At 51.2% G+C, this 19,866-nt stretch overlaps 8 protein-coding genes across 8 annotated transcripts; 3 read left to right on the top strand and 5 right to left on the bottom strand.

Annotated features, from left to right (window-relative positions):
- Window positions 1–163: 163 nt before the first annotated feature.
- Window positions 164–2,108, top strand: ASPVEDRAFT_76744 (uncharacterized protein; the record flags this gene model as incomplete). Its single annotated transcript, XM_040816367.1, has 5 exons — window positions 164–347; window positions 396–1,385; window positions 1,434–1,499; window positions 1,549–1,682; window positions 1,742–2,108. The coding sequence occupies 5 exons, from the start codon at window positions 164–166 to the stop codon at window positions 2,096–2,098; spliced, it is 1,731 nt and encodes a 576-aa protein (XP_040673748.1). The 3' UTR covers window positions 2,099–2,108.
- Window positions 2,109–2,749: 641 nt separating this feature from the next.
- On the top strand, window positions 2,750–4,641 carry ASPVEDRAFT_89220 (MFS transporter; the record flags this gene model as incomplete). Its single annotated transcript, XM_040818560.1, has 3 exons — window positions 2,750–3,278; window positions 3,323–3,433; window positions 3,482–4,641. 3 exons carry the CDS (start codon window positions 2,750–2,752, stop codon window positions 4,639–4,641), a joined length of 1,800 nt encoding a protein of 599 aa, XP_040673747.1.
- A 274-nt stretch (window positions 4,642–4,915) lies between these two features.
- On the top strand, window positions 4,916–6,530 carry ASPVEDRAFT_89219 (uncharacterized protein; the record flags this gene model as incomplete). Its single annotated transcript, XM_040818559.1, has 2 exons — window positions 4,916–5,062; window positions 5,133–6,530. 2 exons carry the CDS (start codon window positions 4,916–4,918, stop codon window positions 6,528–6,530), a joined length of 1,545 nt encoding a protein of 514 aa, XP_040673746.1.
- Window positions 6,531–6,573: 43 nt separating this feature from the next.
- Window positions 6,574–7,762, bottom strand: ASPVEDRAFT_47169 (uncharacterized protein). The gene is made up of 2 exons (XM_040813718.1): window positions 7,171–7,762; window positions 6,574–7,049 (listed from the first exon to the last, which is right to left on the bottom strand). The coding sequence occupies exons 1-2, from the start codon at window positions 7,493–7,495 to the stop codon at window positions 6,904–6,906; spliced, it is 471 nt and encodes a 156-aa protein (XP_040673745.1). The 5' UTR covers window positions 7,496–7,762; the 3' UTR covers window positions 6,574–6,903.
- Window positions 7,763–8,189: 427 nt separating this feature from the next.
- Window positions 8,190–9,053, bottom strand: ASPVEDRAFT_47168 (uncharacterized protein). The gene is made up of 3 exons (XM_040813717.1): window positions 8,993–9,053; window positions 8,309–8,879; window positions 8,190–8,243 (listed from the first exon to the last, which is right to left on the bottom strand). The coding sequence occupies exon 2, from the start codon at window positions 8,723–8,725 to the stop codon at window positions 8,384–8,386; it is 342 nt and encodes a 113-aa protein (XP_040673744.1). The 5' UTR covers window positions 8,726–8,879; window positions 8,993–9,053; the 3' UTR covers window positions 8,190–8,243; window positions 8,309–8,383.
- Window positions 9,054–12,587: 3,534 nt separating this feature from the next.
- Window positions 12,588–13,649, bottom strand: ASPVEDRAFT_379616 (uncharacterized protein). The gene is made up of 2 exons (XM_040811604.1): window positions 12,893–13,649; window positions 12,588–12,735 (listed from the first exon to the last, which is right to left on the bottom strand). Exon 1 carries the CDS (start codon window positions 13,437–13,439, stop codon window positions 12,909–12,911), a length of 531 nt encoding a protein of 176 aa, XP_040673743.1. The 5' UTR covers window positions 13,440–13,649; the 3' UTR covers window positions 12,588–12,735; window positions 12,893–12,908.
- A 122-nt stretch (window positions 13,650–13,771) lies between these two features.
- On the bottom strand, window positions 13,772–14,613 carry ASPVEDRAFT_89216 (emp24/gp25L/p24 family protein; the record flags this gene model as incomplete). Its single annotated transcript, XM_040818558.1, has 4 exons — window positions 13,772–13,782; window positions 13,859–14,138; window positions 14,208–14,396; window positions 14,461–14,613. 4 exons carry the CDS (start codon window positions 14,611–14,613, stop codon window positions 13,772–13,774), a joined length of 633 nt encoding a protein of 210 aa, XP_040673742.1.
- A 455-nt stretch (window positions 14,614–15,068) lies between these two features.
- Window positions 15,069–19,107, bottom strand: ASPVEDRAFT_34159 (ubiquitin-specific protease UBP15; the record flags this gene model as incomplete). The annotated part of the gene is made up of 10 exons (XM_040810827.1): window positions 15,069–15,178; window positions 15,237–15,366; window positions 15,420–15,734; window positions 15,794–16,929; window positions 16,984–18,041; window positions 18,093–18,282; window positions 18,340–18,497; window positions 18,556–18,700; window positions 18,884–19,004; window positions 19,099–19,107. 10 exons carry the CDS (start codon window positions 19,105–19,107, stop codon window positions 15,069–15,071), a joined length of 3,372 nt encoding a protein of 1,123 aa, XP_040673741.1.
- Window positions 19,108–19,866: the final 759 nt, after the last annotated feature.

Below are 19,866 nucleotides of genomic sequence, written 5' to 3'. Positions count from 1 at the left end.
AGCTTGTATGATCCTTCGTGGCCGGCCAAGTGTTCGTGCCTGCAGAGTTACTTCTATCGAAATGAAGGATCAGCGTGGGTACGGTTTATAACTGAACATATAAGTTGGGTGTCTCTAGCAAAGATGTCTACGGATAATACACCGCATCACCTAAACAGCCGAGATGGCCAGGTTTTTACAAGGCTGGCTCGGTGTGAGCTTCATTCTCTTCCAGATCAGCTTCGCTTTGGTATTCGATGAAGTGCCTGCCTCCGATGTTGTGCCTTCGAACCTTCAGACCAGGGCGAGTGACGATGTTGACCTTTCCATGCTGGAACTGCTGAAGAGAGACTCGTTCTACTGGACTGGTGCGTTTGCTATAATGCTAGCTATACTGCTACTGTATTCACTAACAGTTCCAGGAACCCAAAATGGACACCGCGCCCTGGCCAACCTGACCATCGACCTCCCCGGCGACGACGAGACAGTCATCTCGCTAGACCGATTCAAGCACCTCGTCGGGTCCGTCGAATGCACAAACAAGACCATGACCGTTGGTCTCCAAAGCCAGAAAGCGTTCGACCACGTAAAGCGCGTCTGGAAGTGGCTGAACGAGGGCGAGCCGCACAAGATAATTGTCGTCGCTGGCGCGGGTGAGTGTGGATGGAATCCAAGTCGAATCCCCTTCTCTGCCTCGAAAGTCAGGTTCAACGATGCAGACAATACTGCAAACCTGGTTGGCAAGACGATCGAATGGAAGGAGTTCCAGAACTACGAACTCACCGTTGGCAACTACCAGCCTGTATCGACGAGTGCTTTGGCTCAACGAGACGTCGACGAAGACATGACCCTCCCATTTGATATCCCTCTCCCGTTCAGCAGTGGGAGTCTCCAGACCCCCGTCGATAATCTCAAATTGACCTGGTATTGTGGTGACTGCGGCACGAAGGGGTCCTTTGACCTGGGCTTCCATATAGAAACAAAGCTGGGAATCCCAACGGATGCATCCATCTCCCTCTCCCCTAATGGCGTCTCAACGGTCCTCAACCCCCGGATTGCCATCCAGTCCGACCTTACCGGTGACATTGATGATGAGTGGCCGATTGGAACGATTCCCATCGGAGGCATCACGATCCCTGGTGGGATTCTTGATGTCGGTCCGGAGATTATATTCAGTCTTGGATACTCGGTTGGGCCTCTCCAGGGCTCTGCGGGTATTCAGACTGGTGTCACAGTTACTATCCCGGATGAAGCAGAGCTTGAGATTGGCCTCTTGGACCCGGATGTTTCTTCTGATGGCTGGGATGCCGAGGTCGAGACTGAAGATGTCATCCTTGATGCGCGGCTGACGGGTGATGCTCTTGTTTATTTCAAGGCTGCGATAGGTCTTTCGGCTAAGGCTCTTGGTGCGTTCCATACTATATATTTTAGTCTCCTCTACTAACGTTGCACAGGTCTTGGATTCCAAGCTGGTCTCAACCTCAAACCCTACGCCGGTGCCGGGTTCATTGCCCAAGCAAGTACGTACAAGTATACCCACTACCAGCCAGCACAAGCTAACAGCACCAGCAACCGACGAAGTCTGCGAAGGAACTGACTACCAATACGGCATCAAAGTGTTTCCCAAAGCCGGTATCTCATTGAACGCGGACGTAGCCAAAGCGAGCGAGCCTGAGGATCCCTTAGCGGAGGCTGTTATCGCTGTAAGCGGTCCCTCGAACCTTTTTTTTATTATATGGGTACATGCTGATACTTTCCAAAGTCTATCACTGCCTCTAATCTACCAACATTCTGTACTGGCTTCGGTGGGGATGCGTCTAGTACGCCGGTCCCATCAAGCAGTGGGCCTGCGACGACGCCGACTCCTACCTCTAGCCCTAGGCCGAGCAGTACACCCCTTTCAAGCTCTATCCCTACCTCTTCCAGCCATATTTCTAGTTCAAGGCTGCCCCCGTCCTCCACTCCTAGGCCCAGTCCTAGTAGTACCCCGGCGTCTTCGCCGTATCCAAGCAGCACGCCCAGTTTGTCGCCGTCGCCATCACCATCACCATCACCATCAACGTCCAAGACTCGACGTCAGCACTTCCGCCACGGAGCGCATGGTAGAAGGGTTTACTAGTGGACTGTTGTTTGATTATATATTCCTTCGACTGTGCATATATTTCTCAGAATATACCCAAGGTTCTTGTCCAATAAATCGTGAACGTAGATATCTTAGTGTGATTTATGCAATCAATCTTAATCACCGTAATCACCGTAATCCCCGATCGGGCCAGACGGCTTGAGATCCCGATATGACCGTATGAAAATCAAGCATAAATCACGCCAGGACAGAGATTGACTGGTCATCTCCCAGCCTTACAGTCCTCACAAAATCCGGCTAATTAAATGTGGGTTAAACCCAAGTTAACTGGGTCTATTCGGGGCCTCCCCGAGCACAACTCGGCCGGGGCGTGCATTAATCACGGCATTCCGAAGTTATACAACGACTCTTCGCATTTCCGCTGCACAATTCATTCCCCAAACCCTAAATCCAGACGCCACGCCACGTAAGATCTCTGAGATATGCAGTCAGATTGTGTTTTATGATATGCAGCCCAGCAGGGTATAAACTGCGATTTCCAGCTTGTCAGCATAACATGGGATCGGATCTGGATTTTTCTTCCACGCGAAGTGACTGTCTGACTCTGCGTTGTATAGCTCTTCCTCTTGCAATCGCAGGGTCGTTTCCACTTTTACCTTGAACAGCTCATTTCAGCTCTTGACGGCCATGGATCCAACTCCGTCTGCGTCTAAATTCTCTGAATACATTCCCTACTGGCAGCTAGTCCTAAACCAAGGCATCCTCACAGACCGCATCCTCAACCACGAATATAACGGCTCCGGCACCGAAGAAAACCCCTACCTGGTGAACTGGATCCAAGATGACCCCCGGAACCCTATGGAATGGCCGCGGGCCACGAAATGGATATACACCATGCTGGTAGCCATCGCGACGCTGGCTGTCGCCCTGGTGAGTTCAGCCTTCAGCGGCGGACTGCCCCAGATACTACAGGAGTTCAAGATATCCTCGGAGGTTGGAACACTGGGCCTGTCGCTTTTCGTTGTCGGCTTTGCTATTGGGCCTCTTCTTTGGGCGCCGCTGAGTGAGATGTATGGCCGGCAGCTCCTGTTCTTCGTCAGTTATGCTGGTCTCACGGCGTTTAATGCCGGCGCTGCTGGGTCGCAGAATCCGTGGACTTTGATTATTCTGCGTTTCTTTGCGGGTGCCTTTGGGTCTTCGCCTCTTACCAATGCTGGTCAGTACTCTTTATTTCTTGTTGGGAAGTTGCTAATAAAGCAGGCGGCGTTATTGCGGATATGTTCCCTGCTAGTGAGCGAGGCCTGGCCATGACGCTCTTTGCGTCTGCTCCATTCCTAGGCCCTACCATTGGCCCAGTTATTGGTGGTTTCTGTATGACTCTCTCTCTCATGCTAAAATGGATTGATGCTGACTGAGCAGTGGGAATGAACGCTGGCTGGCGATGGGTGATGGGTTTCCTCGCAGCCTTTTCCGGCGTATTATGGATTGTCTGCTCAGTATTCGTCCCTGAAACATATGGTCCAGTATTGCTCCAAAAGCGGGCTGCAAGCTTGTCTAAACGCACAGGCAAGGTGTACGTGAGCATCCACGATGCTGAAAAAGGCAAGATATCCATCAAGAAGGCATTCAAGACCTCGCTGCTACGGCCGTGGATCCTGCTATTCCGCGAACCCATTGTCCTCCTGCTCTCGATTTATATGGCCATCATCTACGGGACACTCTACTTGTGCTTTGGCGCATTCCCAATTGTCTTCGAAGGCGAGCGGCACTGGAACCAAGGCGTCGCAGGCCTGGCCTTCCTCGGCGTCATGATAGGCATGATCTTTGCCATCCCATACAGCATCATCGACAATAAACGCTACGTCCAAACACAAGGGAAACACGCCGGCTTTGCGCCCCCAGAAGCCCGACTCCCACCCTGTCTCGTCGGTAGTATAGCCGTCCCCATCGGTCTATTCTGGTTTGCCTGGACGACATTCCCTTCCGTGCACTGGGTCGTGCCCATAATCGCATCCGCACCATTCGGCTTCGGAATGGTCCTCGTCTTCCTCTCTATCATGAACTACCTCATCGACTCTTACACCATCTACGCGGCCTCTGTTCTCGCCGCTAACTCTGTCCTGCGGTCCCTGTTTGGCGCTGCTTTCCCCTTATTCACGTCACAGATGTACGCCAACCTCGGTACGCAGTGGGCATCGAGTGTTCCGGCTTTCCTTGCGCTGGGTTGTGTGCCGTTCCCTTTTTTGTTCTATAAGTACGGGCCTGCGATTCGCAAGAAGTGCAAGTTCGCTGCTGAGTCGGATGCTTTTATGCGCAAGATGGCCGAGCGAATGTCTTCTACAGGGAATACCACTAATGGCAGCATAACGAACGATGAGAAAGAGAAGGACGGTGGGGAAGATATAGATATTGAAGCCGGGCCGCATAACGCCAAGGTTGAGTCTAGTTCTGGCTCGAGTCTGGATGAGTTGCCTGGTGTCTCTCGCAAGCAGAGTGTGCCGCAGTCTGTTCACTCGAAGTCGAGTGTTTATGAGGGGAATCCTTATAACATTGACCGGGTGACTACGCAGGAACGGTGAATTTATTGTGATGCTGCTTTAAAGTATCGCTATAAATAGACTAATACATTATTTCACTGCTACGCTCGTAACACTCCTAGATAATGAGGGCAATTGGTGCAATAGATATAAGGGAAGTATTTTATTAGACCAAATACATTATTGTTGTTAATTTATAAATATAAATATAATATCATTATCAGGTGTCTATACTTCCATTCACGTGACCAGATCGGTGACGATCCTGGTCTCGATCTCAAAGGCTCAACCTCACCCAGACAACCATCCAAGCAGCATGGCCCACCAAGTCGCCATAGCAAAGGCCTCGCTAGCCGCCGGACTGCTGCGTCCGGACCCAACGTCAGTCGCGCGCGACGAGATCACAGCGCTGCACACCTCTCTCGACAGAGCGCTGGCGCACTGCTCTCGCGCAAACATCCAGGTTTGATCTGCGTGTCCTTGCCCGCCGGAAATCGCGAAATACTAAATCCTGCTTTCTGCCGCTCGGATAGTCCTGCAAAGAATGGCTTCTCAGATATCTTGTCTCCTCGTCTAATCGGGTCGGCTTGTTGGGGAAGTACCTGGTTGCGCTGTCGGGGTCGTTCGAGGATAAGAACACCGACACCAACTCCGCCGCGAACACGAACAAAAACGCGAAACAGACACCGACACAGCGGCCCTCTACGAAGAGGAAGAGGCTGCATTTGTTGTATCTCCTGAACGATGTGTTCCATCATACGAAATACCACAACTCGTCGTCGGCGGCGTTCTCGACGCTCAGCGGGTCGCTGCAACCGCATATGGTGGAATTGCTAAGCTACGCTGCGTCCTACGACCGAGAGAAAAACCCGAAACACCATAGACGGCTCGGAGAATTGCTGGATATATGGAAGGAGCATGGCTATTTCGGCGCTGACTATGTAGGCAAGCTCCGCGAGGTGGTCGCCAACTCGGCGGTCTCAGGCCCGATCAAGACATCGGCGACCACCGGGGCAGAGAGTGCGGAGCCGGATCGGGACCGCAAGTTGAGGGATGCACCGTTTATTATGCCCGCTACTCACGGCGACCAGTCTGCTCCTTTCTACGACCTCCCGGCTGCGAACCTCATCCCGCATATTGTTCCGAATTCGACGGCTCCGCTGCGGCCCGACTTGATCAAGCCGTTGTTTCTGACGGCGGGGCCGGCAGACCAGAAGCTGGTGTCTGCGGTCAAGGCGTTTCTCAGCGACGTGGATCGGATCTACGGGCCAGGTGAACACGAGGAGAAAGACAGTGGGATTGTGGACATTGACGAGCTCGGCCAGACCGTCGTCCGCGATGAAATCACGGGAGACATCCTCGAAGGCGAAACGTACTACGGCTGGTCCCGGTCGTTCTGCCAACAGATGAAGAAGAGAAACGCTCGAGGCAGCCGAAGTCGAAGTCGAAGTCACAGTCGCAGCCGCAGCCCTCATAAGCGGCGACGGTACAGCGACAGTGCCAGTGACGACAGCAGATACCGCAGCTTGTCTCGAAGCCGGTCACCTCAACGAGCTAGGCGGTATGACTCGCGAAGTCGCTCGAGAAGCCGTTCCTACTCGCCGCCTGCAGCTCCCCAGAATCAGCCCTCACACCAACCCTCTCACCCACACAATCCCTACGCTCAACCGCCAGGCTTCCAACCCCCTCAAATGCCATACGGTGGAAACTTCCCGCCGCCGCCGCCGCCGCCGCCGCCAAACTACCAAGGCGCGTGGCCGCCCCCGCCTCCGCAGAGTTTCTCCAACTTCCCGCCTCCATTCCAGCAGATGCCGCCAATGCCGCCGGTGCCACCGCAAATGCCTCCAGGTTCGGGGCCATATAACTTCCCTCCCCCGGGAGGGCGAGGCTGGCATCCGCCGCCGCCACCGTCTGGGCGTGGATGGCGGTGATATGTCCGATACAATAAAATATAGCACAATATTGAATGAATTGGTATGAAACAGAACCATTAATGGCAATCAATAAATACAACCACATCAACTGAACATGTAGACATCAACAATACACCAGGTTAGAGTTGGAAATTATAAACCCCAGAATAGAATAGAGTATCCAACCCACTGACACTTGACAAACTAAAACAACCTCGAAGAGCTTGGAGTCGCACTGGCACTGGCACTGGCACTGTGACTCGCACGAGCCAACACCGAACTCGACGCCGCAGCAGCAGCCTCCTTCTTCCCCAGCTCAATCGCCTCGTTGAACGGCATACACCCGCTCTGGAAGATAGACTGGGTTCCGGGCTAGAAACAAACAATCGAATCAGTATATATCCATAGATAGATAGATAGGCCATACCTCTTGTTGACCCTCACTCGGCGTCTCATCATCCTCCTTCGGCCGTCCGGGTTTACCAGAGCAGCACATCAGACTGAGTCCGCATTCGGAGTTTTCGACCACGGCGTTGCCTTTACGGTTTACACATTAGCCACTCATCCACGTCCGGTATATATCAATCGAAAGGGAAAGGTAAGGAAGGAAGGAAGGAAGGAAGGAAGGAAGGAAGGAAGGAAGGTAATGGAAACGTACAACTCAACCCCGTCCTCGAACTCGCCGTAACCTCACCAACTATGGGCACAACCTCGCCGAGCTGGCCGAGGATGTCCTCGACCTGGTCGCCGAGGTTGGTGCAGCATTGCTTGGATGCGTGCGAGGGCGGGCACGCGGCTGTGTTGTTCTTTATACCGGCGGCGCCGAATGCGGAGGGGGTTTCGTGCGCGATGCTGGATGATATGGCTTCCTTGGGGGGGAGGGATGAAGTTGCGGTGCTACTTGTGCTGGTGGTGGTGTAGGGGATTGCGGATGTTAATTGGGTTAGGGATAGGATGAGGGGGATGGTGATGGGGATGTGCATTTTGGGAGAGGTAAGGACTGTGGTTGTAAAGTTGTAACTAGAGATAAGTATAGTGAAGGAATGAATGAAGTTGGATTGGTGAGTTGGCGAAGAAGAAGAAGAAACGAGAAAAGTCAGCAATGTCGATGTTATCCCAGCATTAGGATGTGAAACAGGGATGCAGGGAGCTGTGTCAGAGTCTGTTGGAATGAGCACGCCGGGGCTGGAATGTAAGGAGTCCTACGGTCTACCAGATGATGGTCAGTGAAGTCATCGTCAACAGTCCAGAGAGTCCAGAGTAGCTGGCTGATCGGAGAATTGACGCGTCCTGTAGGAACAGCTCCGGCAAGGAGGTTATTGCGGGTGGCTGGACTGCAAGGGATAACGTAGCAGCACAACGTGTTGATAATTTGTTTCAGACAGAGATTAAGAACATTCTATTGCCTAGCATGGGTATCGCGCAAAACAGAAGGATTCTGAGGAAGGATTCGGACTTGGGTCGCATAACTGGACGGACTATCCTAAATATCAAAACTGACCCCGACGGCCACATTCGAACACGCGTTTACTGAACGAACGTGGCCATCGTCTCCAAAATCCAGTTCTGGAAGGGATAATCTTAAAGGCAACATATAAGAGAGGGGATGCCGCGGGCTGTAAAGGGAGAGAAGAATCAAAGGCATACAGAGTATGGGCAGAGGCATGGAGGACTAGTCAAGGCGTGAAGTAGAATTGTCCACGTTGGTGTCGCTAATCGCTAAGGGAAACGCTGAAGGGCAATGTCAATCACAGCCTGCCGATGGACGGTACTGCAAGCAAGCACCGCTTCCATACCTCAAAGGCATATATCAAATAAAAAAAAAGATCAATGAATCGTTTACGGCGTAAGATAGAAGTTAAACGCCGCGACTATACCGCCGACTGAGCGCCAGCGCTGTCGGGGCTGGAGTCGGGGGCCTTTGACGGGGGCGAAGGACCGGGCGCGTGGCCGGCGAGGATGCCGCTGGTTGACCTGCCGCTCTGGCCGCTGGTGTTACTACTTCTGCTGCTGCGGCTGGCTGCGTAGCCTGTGTCTTCGGGGTCTGCGAACCCGGCCATGCGGCGCTGGGTGTACTCGAGCATGATGCGGCTGTAGTCCTCGACCGACGCGGTCTGGCTGCGGTCCACGGAGTGTTCTGGCTGGATGACGGTGAAGTTCCCAGGCGGGCGGCCTGTGTCTGTGCCTGGGGGCATTGAGTTGGAAGAAGGCATTGTTGCGGTGGTGGTGGTGGTGGTGGTGGCAGCGATAGTAGTCAAGGTAAAGCCTATAGGTAGGGTTAGTTGCGGCTCTCGCAACAGTCACGTCGTCGATTGTCGGGCAGATTCGCGCAGCATCGAGGCAGTCATAGTCATAAAGGCCTAGGACCTGTCTCCAGCAGAGGGTAAGAAGGGTGTGAAGCGCGAGACAAACAGAACGCAGCAGCAACAGCAGAAGCAGAGGGAGATGGAGACTCAAGAGCCAATGACGGCATAGCTCACCTTAGACTTTGTAGTTTAGTAGTAACAACCAGGAGGTTCGCAGTAATTCCGGGGAAGATAGTCGGGGAAGATAGTCGGGGAAGATAGTAAGTGCAAGGTGAGGGCAGCCAGGCACGAACTGCTGGAATTCTTATAACCAGAGGCAGGCATATGAAATCAGCGAGCAACAGCGGAGAAGCGACATCTCCCAGTCCCACAAGACCAAATCCACAGTCACAATCTCAACTTCTCGAGCTCCTCCAGACTTGGTGCGCCTAGTGTCTGCCTGGGTCCAGCCACATGGCGATCAAAGGGCGGGATGGGCCTGGGATTCGCCTGCGCCAGCGCCGATGACATCAGGGGTTCCTGTCCCTTAAAAGCCTGGTCGGTTCCCTCAACGCTGATTAGCCCTATTGCGTTGCTGCTCCAGTAGGAGCGACTCCAGTGACTCCATTGGCTCCGTTATGGTTCGCTGGCCCACACGCACTGCTCCCGGCGGAGCCCCGATGAGGTCACTGTACAGGCCCCGCCGTTGTATAAGATTAAGAACTCGGATTCTCTGCTTTCCGATTCGACAGCTGCTGTCTCTTGACAAGGACGGGGTAATTGTACATGAGACTCGGACTGTCAGACAGAGTCAGACAGAGTCAGACTCATTCCAGACTCAGACCCAGGACTGGGACTCAACGCAACGGCAGCGTGAAACAGATTCAGATCAACTCTGGTCTCGAGGATCCTTCCATCGACCTCGTCTGGATGAATCCACCTGCATTCAACCGAACCAAACAGAACGCAGGAGATCGTTTCCGGACTGCGCGTTGTTGGAGATTCGGCCGAAGTTCCAAAGCACTCGAAAGACGGGGGAGTCTCGACGGACGGAGGAATGATTTTCGTGCTTAGTTTGGTATTATTCACTGATTATTCTGATTATTCTCTATTCAGTTAATCAGTTAATCAGTTCAGTCTGCTGCAAATCTCCGACGGTTGTGCCTGGGGCTCTCCTCGGCCAATGACGTCAACGGTCCTACGTGGGTTCTATACTGGCCATGCACAGCTTTGGCTCAAATCTAAGTTGACTTAAGAGTAGATGGGATACACTGTATACTCTGTACGCAGTAGTCTTACCAGCAGTTCATCCACGACGAATCTGGGTTGGGTATGTCATAGGGCCAACCGTAGACACTTACTTCGCTCTCGTATGAAGTCATGGCACCCTTACGAGGAACAGACGGGGCAATTGAACTCTGCTCGCATGCTTTTCGGCAGCCCTGCTGCTTCCGGCAATCGAGTCGTTCCAAAAGACGTCAGGGGGTCTTCCTGCTGCACTCAAGAGCTCCTGTGGATGCCGCGAATGCAGGCATACTGCATCCACTAGGACGCCCACTAGGACGCCCACCAGCACACCCACCGGGCTAATTGAAGCTTAGACGGATCCATCACGGAAGATATATCCATCCTATTCCCCAGTCATGCTCGTATTATCCTGCCGGGGCTGTCGGAAACTCTCAGCATCGTCATCCACCCTGCCTGACGGCCAGTAGGATATACCCCAGCCTCAGCGACGCCGACTCTCGGCCGTTTTCCTCCATCATGATCTCCATTTGCACAGCTTACCCCTCAGGAAAACAGTCCAGCCAGCTCAGCCATCACATTCTTCGTGACGATCCTGCCGCACTCGCGTATACCCTCGAACTGATTGGGCTGGTTGAATCAACCAGATATACCAGACCAATTGACAACCAAACCTCGACCACGAGCTAAGAGCGCGAGATGGTGTGAAGCGACCATCCACCTGCATGTCCGGTGGAGGATGTTCATCATACCAGCCCCTGCCTGCGAAGTGTCCAAAGTGTCCATCAGCAGCTACACCCACACCCCCTAGACCGTAGACCGCAGACCCTCAGGGAAGTCGAGGAGAGCCACCTCACCTTGCGCGACGCTAGCCCTACAATCCTTACCCAGTACGGATGCACTTTGATGTCACTCACCAACTGACCCAGCGCGCCGTGCGTCACAGAACAGCACCCTGCTTACCCATTGCGGTAGCCCAGTAGGCCCAGGCTCAGTCTCAGTCTCAGGGAGCTCCCCACCCGTGCTTGCCAGCTCTTGAACTGATATTCTTCCGCATACATACCCAGAATGTGGAGAACTATACACCGTCGGTAGATTTCGGGGCGGTTCCATGCATGCCCCATACGTGCTAATTTACGGTGTAGCGTCTGCGCGGTGGAGTATGACGCCGTTCGGAATCTTCGCTCGGGCCTACTCTTATGTTAAGAATGTACAGGTATGTGATCTGTGTATCTGGCGATGTCATTGTGTTACCTATTGTGGTTGTCTCCATTGGTGTCTGCCATGCATCATAGGGTGCATGTAGGTAAGGTACCTGTCTCTGTAAGACCCTCTACCAATTGATAATTGATACCAATGGTACAGACATTCTGCTAACTTATCCCGGAGTATACAGAATATTTTAATGGCTGGCATTTTAATACTCAAACAACTCCATCACCTTCGTCATTTCCAGCATGTCATCCCACTTGCTCACAGCACCCTTGGGCTCTGGGATATGACAACAACGTCTCCATCCCAGTCTGACGTATGACGTCTGACGCCGAATATCGAGAGCAAACACCCAGCCCAGAATCCAATCCCACGTCCTAAGACTATGACCACAATGCCTCCACAATCACAATCCGAATCGTCCACGAACTAGACCCTTCCTCCCCCCTACCTCCCGCCCTTCGATTCGAAACCCGCCGATGACTTGGATAGTATACGGTAGCAGATGACGTCTCCGACCCGGATACCACGAGTCAGCTCCTGGCACAGCCTAGAAGACCATTGAGTCATCTCACCTCATCGCCATCTTTTCCGGAGTCATCACGCTACTTTATACTACAAAGATAACCGTCATATCTATACCGACAGCTATTAACAACAGTAAAGGAGAACTCGTCTTCTTGGCCAGCCAAGCCGGACTCGTTAGATCCGCCATTCCTTCCTTCCTTCCATTTGACGGATACCAAGATATTAATAACATCACATCCAAGTACGGCATACGTAGCATAATTCAACCAATCCGGCCTAGAGATTCTTGGGCGTAATGCATCGTACATAGCCGGGTTGTCGAGATAAAATCTACCGCTGACGAATGGTCGTACTACAAAGACATCATCACGTCACGTCAACCTTGCTAGATGGGAGCAATTGACGGAGGTAGGTAGGTAAGTTGAGTAGTTAACTAGACAGCTGCAACCCACTCCTTCTAGGTAGAAAGTACTTGGGCTGTTTTGATACGGCAGCTTCTATCCAGTGATGCCGTGGGCACAGCAGCGTTTGGCAATGAGATAGGTTGACCGTGTCATGTCATCACGGAACAATAGACTACCTACGTATGCCAGTAGATAGGATGACGAGTCGAGTCAGTAAAAGTTGAATTGAGGAGTTCAAAAAAAAAAAAAAAAAAAAAAAAAAAAAAAAAAAAATGCTGGCGCTGGTAGCTGATGCCTTAACCTCATACTAGTCTGTTTCTGCCTCACGAGTGATGTCTATAGAATTCCATTATCCAAGATCCAGGTATGATTATGATTTCATCTCTGAACTATGATACAAGGCCACTACGGTGCACTCTCTTGAGGCTAGACGTAAAGTAAACAATAAGATCAGGTTTTGATAGTGTTTGTAGCCAAGTTCTACAGGTAGGGCAGTGATGTAATAGCCCCATGCCATGCCAGGTATCAATCTACAACCTGCAGTAACCACTGGCAACAACCACGCTCTCTATTAGAAACTTCAGCCATCCACTCCATCATACAATATCGAGAGCATTGCAGGGTAGATTTGGGCTGTACAGTATACAATGCAAAACAGGATTCTGACTGAGCTGGGCTAGAACGGGCGAGACCAGTAACTACTTACTACATGCTAACCCAAGTCAAGGAATCCAACCTTCAACGTCATAGCAACCAGCCATGCGAAACCCGTTTTGCGTGAATTGCCAAACTCGTCTAAACGGTATGCAGGTTTGCTTCACGTAGACTACTCCTGGGCCTCGCCATCCCGTGCACAGACCCTCGAGATAAATAAGCGATCTATTTCGGAAACCGACGAAGCGAAGCGAACCTGCCCTTCTGGACTGCCAGATTGCCGGACTGTTAGACTGTTGGACCCCTGATGTCGCCGCTCCGCCTCCGCATCGAACCAGAAGCCAGACTAGATCTGAACCCACTTGATCCTGTTTCCTAACTGCGGTGTAGGCAAGACAGCTCAAGAATTCGACGGTCTCGGCTCTGGATCGATTGGGCACGTCAGGCGACCTTGAGGTGGTTCCCAGATGGTAATGGCAATGGCAGGTGGAGGCCGATTTTCTGACGTATCTTCCTCGCCATTCCCCTCTTTTTCTCGCTTTTTGATATGACGCCCTATCAGTGTCGTGCGGTTGTGGTTCGCTTGTTTCCAGCGCCATGGGATGCGAAAGGATAAGAATTAGCCAATTTCGAATGGCGAGGCATGTCCGTTTAGGTATCGCCACCGTGGCGGGACCTACGTAGCCGGTGAGTGAGGAGGACAGTTAGACGGTACGGGAGGGGAAAAAAGAAAGAAGACCCATATGACTGGGTAATCGAAACGTTCGTTCCTCTGTAGTATTCAGTCAAGTGAAAACATGACTCGCGTGGATAGACAGGACACATCGCTCAATGCAAAGACAGTAAGATTGAGTCTAAACGCAAGAGAAAACATAGATACAGACACAGACGCCACAATTCACATATCATATACTATAGTCATGCTCGCTCATCACACGTAACCTGTATTCAGGGTTAGTTCAACTCCGAATTACCTGACAGTCCCCTAATTGGAGGATGCATGGTGGGGGGAACGAACCTTTGCGGGCTCCCTGGAAGAAGAACCGCACAACAAACACCTGCAGCCCAGCCATGGAAACCATCATCAACCCCTCAATCACGCTGAAGTTCCAGATACGGCGTTCGGTGCTGCGCACAGTGCTGAAGTTGCGGTTCTCACGTGTCCGGAAGTACTTCTGGTTGCGCGAGATGGTGGACAATTGGGCGGAGAGCTTGAAGATGGACTCCTCGATGGCGGAGGCTTGTTCGGGGTTGGCGCCCTGGCGCGAGGGGAGCTCTGTGCGGGATTCGTTTTCAAGCTATACCAGACAAACAGTCAGGGGATGTTTTCCTTGAGGGGGTACAGGGGTAGTAGGTAGAGTACGCACCGCGATCTCAAAATCAACCATCTTCTCCGCGAATGTAGACATTTCATTGTTGAAGCAGAAGCGGTATTCGCCGACGCTCTGAGCTGTGAACACAAAGTCTCCCTGACGCTCCTTGGTGCCATCTAGGACCGACTTCTCGCCAGGTCCGACAACAGCGTAGTCGACATCGAAAGAGCCACCGGATTGCACCTGCAAAGAGTGAAGCCGGTCAATATTTTTCCAATTGTATAATATTGCGAGAATTTAAACCCACAGCAAAGTAGAATGCGACTTTGGTGTTCCGCTGGTCAACGAATTTGTAGAAGCAGGCCTTCTCGTTGGCCTCGAGTCTGTACGTCAGGGCGGTTGCGGTGACAGATGACACCAGGCAGGCAAGAAGGCCGATGACCAGAGCTGTGAAACGCATGTTGAGCGGATTGAAGAGTCAAGTTCGGTGTTGGGGACTCCTGTTGGCACACGCGACTCGGCTTGGGATTTTGGAGAGCAAGTTCTGGCCAGCTTGTTGTTGTCGCTGTTTGTTTTGTTTGCACTCCCGCCTCCACTGCGAATGGCATTCACGACACACGTCAAGTCCAATGGCAATACAAAGCTTGGTTCCTTTCAGAATTCAGGCATTAATCAATATTCAATTGGCTACTATTGATGCACTGGTATGTTTCATGAAAAACTCCGCCTCTCCTAAACCCCCAGGCTTCGTAATCATAACACTGTAAGTTAAGCCGTCTACTACATTTAAAAAAGGCAAAGGAAAAATAACTTCATTGCGCTCAAGGCTGCTTGACATTCACTGGTTGCCGCCACCAGACCGTAGCTGTACATTCTTCAACCGAGCGATATCGTCATCGTGTTCCTCTCTGGCTCTTATCTGATGAAGAAAGATTCGCTTCTGTTCCAAAAGTTCTGTTTCTTGCTCGGGTGGTCCAGACCGAGCATGTCGTCGGAGTCACCGATTACGTCTGAGAGTATATCGTCTGGATCAAGTTAGCCATGATACCAATTATGTTATCGCTATGTCCTCTCTAGACATACCATCTTCCAGATATCGTGGGGTTGAGTAAAGCTGGCGGGGGACAACAGCAAACTTGACCTTCTCAAATCGCTTCCCCTTAAGGCCGGTTCGCTTCGATAGTCGTTCTTTGGTTTCTTTGAATATTTCTCCCTTCTTCAGGTTAGCCACGAATTAACGATGTACAAAAGCGAGCTGATGCCTACTGGTTTCATAACAAATTTGAAAGGCACACCGTGCGGCTTGTTGGTTTCCTTGTCAAAGTTGTAAGCATTGACCGTCTTTGAACCGGGCTCCATGTTCAATTCTTCCTCGGGGATTTTCTCCGCATATAAGGCGACAAAGTCATTGGTACCGCCGAATTTGCTGTCTTGCGCGAACTCCTTGTATATCTTGTAGTTGTGCACCTCGAAGACACGGGCATCACGAATCGTTTCGTCGTCCAAGCCCGCCTTCTTCTGTAAGCCGACTAGGACATCGCTTACTGACCCTTCCCGGGGTACCAGAACTTCCACAGTTTGCTAACGCCGAGAGTCAGTTAAAGTTCAATCCGTAGAAAATAAACAGTGTCATTTCTCACCTCTTTAGTGATACCCTCGGAAAGCCACGTCACGTGAAGGCAAACTTTGGACTCAAAATCGCTTAGGCTTGTTTCCAGGACCTCATAATAAAGTGCATCTTGCCGAACAACATTAATCCCGTAACCAGATATCTGCGTGCCCAGAATTGTCTGCAGGGTCTGTGCATTTTGGTTCGCATTTCTCTTGATGAAACCCTTGGCTTTTCCACTATTGGCGACGACCGGTGAGAAACGCAAATGCGTGTAATCAATGCCCAAATGCTCGCCAACCTTCCTGGAGAACTGGTCATACGACATCTTCTTGCTAAGAACCAGGGTAAACTCTTCGCCTCCAGTGGCCTTAATCGGCGCAAAGGTAATGTTCACGCGGTTCAGCAAATAATCGTAATAGAGTTTAGCATCCGGATAGATCGCTGTCGGAGGCAGCTCCGATTCTTTGATGGACTTTTGGAAGGTGATAATGTCGCCATCCTGGATCTCAGATTGCTGGAATGTCTGCTTCGGCTTCATGAGGTCAATCATGTTGTGTTTGATCTCCTCGTAAAGGACAAACTCAGTTCCGGCCGGCCAATCCATGGTCTCGAGTATTGTGGGTGCAAGGTCCGCAACCTTCTGGTTCTTCCGTACATACACCGCACCGATTCCATTCAAGGTTTGCTTTACCACGTCGAAGTGCTTCAAGAAGATGAGCACCGAGGTAGAGCTATCAGGCCAAGATACGGTGCCATCGGCAGACTCTTCTCCGACTTCCACCCAGACTCTGAATGCATTGCCCTTGGTGCCATACCGGCTATACGCCTCTTCTACTGTCATTTCCGGGTCCTTAATGACTTGATCGGGTCGCATTGTCTTGTTCTGCCGGTTGACCATGACCCAAAACCGAACTTGGAGCGGGTTCACTCCTTTCTCCTCTGCTATCTTTTCCGCGAATTCGCCAACCTTGGTGGTCCTCAGAAGTCGATACGGTTTCGGGAAAGCCGCTTCTTCAGCCGGCTGCTCGAAACTGGTTAAATCAAACCCATTGTGAGATTTGAAGGTCTCTTCTGACAAGACCCCAACATTGATATACAAGTGCGCCTCTTCTCGTTCCTTCCTCCTACGTGCTAGGTCTGCACGTTCTTCAACTAGTCGTTTTTCTAAAATTAAAGCACATTAGCAAATACATAGTACAATGACTGGATTGAACATACCAATATGAGTGGGCACGTCCTCTTTCGTTATTGGAAGGAGAACATCATCCGACCTTGATTTGCGGACATAAACCAACATGTAGGCGTTCGTTGATCGCTTTGTGGATAGCGCTCGAGTATACGGTTGTCTCACTCCAACCGAGCCGTTGGGAAGTTCATACTCTCCACCATAGTTTTCTTCGAGCACCTCTTTATCTGTCGCTCGGGTTACCCGGTCGTCATCAAAGCGGTACCAGTGTCCATCTTTGGTTGGTTTCAGGAAAGCAAAGTAGTGACCAGCGTTCAGGTCACCGCTGTGGACTAGAACACCATGTAATTCATAAATCCATGATTCAGACTTATCGGCATCCTTCGAAAGGTAGGGGGAGGCATCAAATTCCATCGGGAATGCATGTCGGTCATTAATCTTCATCATCGCATCTCGGTGGATATCGTATTCAAAGCGTTTCAAGTGTAGGTGTAACACGGGAGGGAAACTCTCAAAGATCTCTCCTTTGTCGGCATCTTGCAAGCCGTACGGTTGACCCGCGTCGTATTTGTTTTCGCCCTCGAGTCTCTCTACTTGGATATAGTCCTTAAAACTGTCATCAAGCGTCTTGTTGTTTCTCACGTTCAGCTGAATATCCCAGAAATCTTCCACTCGTGATGATTCGTAGTCGACATTAATGCATGAGATGTAGGTTTTCGATTTCCCCACAAACAAATCGGGGAGTGCCTTTTCCGCCGGGGTACCCTTCATCCTCTCCTCTAGCCTCTCCATTAACTTTCGCGACAGTTCCTGGACATCTTGCTGTTCAAAAATCTGCCTCGACTCCCAGCCAAACGATGCCGTAAGCTCAGTTGTCGAAACGGGATAGTCGCTCGTTTGGAGGTTGTTGAAGAGTCTCTGAAGGGTCCAGGCGCTGTTGTCTCGTGATGCCTCCGCTTCCGTCGGGATTTGGTAAACGGCCTTGCGGAATGCATTGGTGAAATATAAAGACTGCAGTAATGAGTTCAGATAACATGTCGCTCCTTGATTCTTCAACCCAACCATGCCGGTTTCTTTCTTTGAGTCATAGCTATACAACTGTCAGCTCAACCGCAATATTAAATACGGCGAGGGTTCATACTTCTGGAAACTGTGCCATAAAACACCCGTCGGGTCCTTGACGACACGGACATATGCGGTGACATTGGCCTCGTCATTTTGTACAAGAGGGACTCCGCGCCCTTCCCAAGCCATAGTGAAGAGCCTACGAAGCTCGCAGAACCGCGTGAAACCCCAATCACCCTCGTCCGCATTAAATCTATGAGTAGCGACTACAAGGTGGTAAGCACGGGAAATAGAGTTTGGAATATCAGCCGGTTCCAACTTACCATGTGAAAGTTGAAGGGATGGATCGTTTGGATTCCAAAGCACCAGTGCAAATTGCACGCAAGCATACCAGTTCTCGGGCGGTTCGTCTTCCCAGGCATGCTCTAGATAGAAGGAAGCGTGTTCGACATGGTTTCCATAAGGAAAGAAAAGCACTCGCCTGCGAGCCAGCGATGTGAGCGCGTCGTTCGGACAACAATGCGGCTATTTCCACTCACCATGGGGATCCGCCGCACTGAAAGACTGGTCCATGCTCCTTCTTTTTCAATTTCCGCCAGTCCTGAATATTCCATGTGTGCCAAGTTTCATCTTCGGTCTCAAGATCTGGGTCTTTTGGGAGGACGCGGGCCATCACAGCCGGAACTGCGGTAGAGACATATGTTAGAGCATATTCTTACAATCAATTGAACGCTTTGACAAGCCATGGCCAAAATGCGGGGATCAGCATGGGCACTGCGGGGAAGCCAGGTCGGAGCAGGCGTATCCTTCGCGAGCTGGATGTGCGATCTCCCGGTGACAGGGTAGAGTTCATTGGAAAGTCCTTACAGTCATCCGCAGGGGGCTCAGCGTCTGGCTCCTCAGAGCCGGACTGAGAAACGACGACATCATCTGTTCTGTCATGTTGGAACTGTTCGTATTCATCAACGAGCATTTCACTGTCTGCGACCTGGACGGGTTCAAGAGATCGTTAGCAAGAGTTTGCATGCCAGGAATTAAGCTGTTGTTGTCACATCTGCGACAACCCAAGTTCAAGGACTCACGTTGTCCATGAAGGAAGAAAAGTGCGCTCGAGCACCCGAACTTGAAGGCGTTCGCTGCTCGGGGAGGAGGGGACAAAAAGGACAAGTTCTAACGACAAAGGAAAAATAAATCTATTCCACAAATCGCAGGGAAGCGGCGAAGAGGGAGCAAGCAAAGGTGTAAGGGACAAGCAGATCTTGTCTGGGTCTGAGCAGGTTCCAGTTCAAAGGGAGTTGAGGCCTGTGGCGGAGTCCTGCAGTCAAGAACAACGAATAATAACGGCCTGCGGGCACACTATGAATCAGATTATTAAGACAGCACAAGCACAATACCTAACTATCCAGGTCTGCCGCCAAGAAGTTAACCTGAAGGATTTATTGAATTTGTTATCTAGTACAGCCTATCTCTCCTTTGCTGCTCCATTCACCGGGCGCTGAAGGCAAAAGGCAGCGAATTCAGGGCAGCGCACAGTGATATCATAAGAATTGGTCTTCCTTGGTCCGCCCGCACTTACCGGTATGAGCACTAGCCTCGAGTATAAGTTTGTATACAAACATCCCCATACTAATGCCGGCTGGCATGCTGCGGCAACCAAGCTTGTCTCGAATTGATATTAGGCCTATAATATTGTTTATTTTCTCCTCTAATGTGAAATAGAGCATGAAATCCTCCAATTTTGAAAATGAATGGGTCACTTTGCTCTTATGCAGCCGGTCACATGTCAGCCCAAAACTCTCACCGCCCGGTCAAACAATATCATGACTCCGCCCGCATTCAGCAATCATGCG

The sequence above is a fragment of the Aspergillus versicolor genome (genome assembly GCF_001890125.1).
Source record: "Aspergillus versicolor CBS 583.65 unplaced genomic scaffold ASPVEscaffold_14, whole genome shotgun sequence".
Classification (NCBI taxonomy): domain Eukaryota; kingdom Fungi; phylum Ascomycota; class Eurotiomycetes; order Eurotiales; family Aspergillaceae; genus Aspergillus; species Aspergillus versicolor.
The sequence above is the reverse complement of the archived record's forward strand: the minus strand, read 5'-3'. Positions and strand labels throughout refer to the sequence as shown.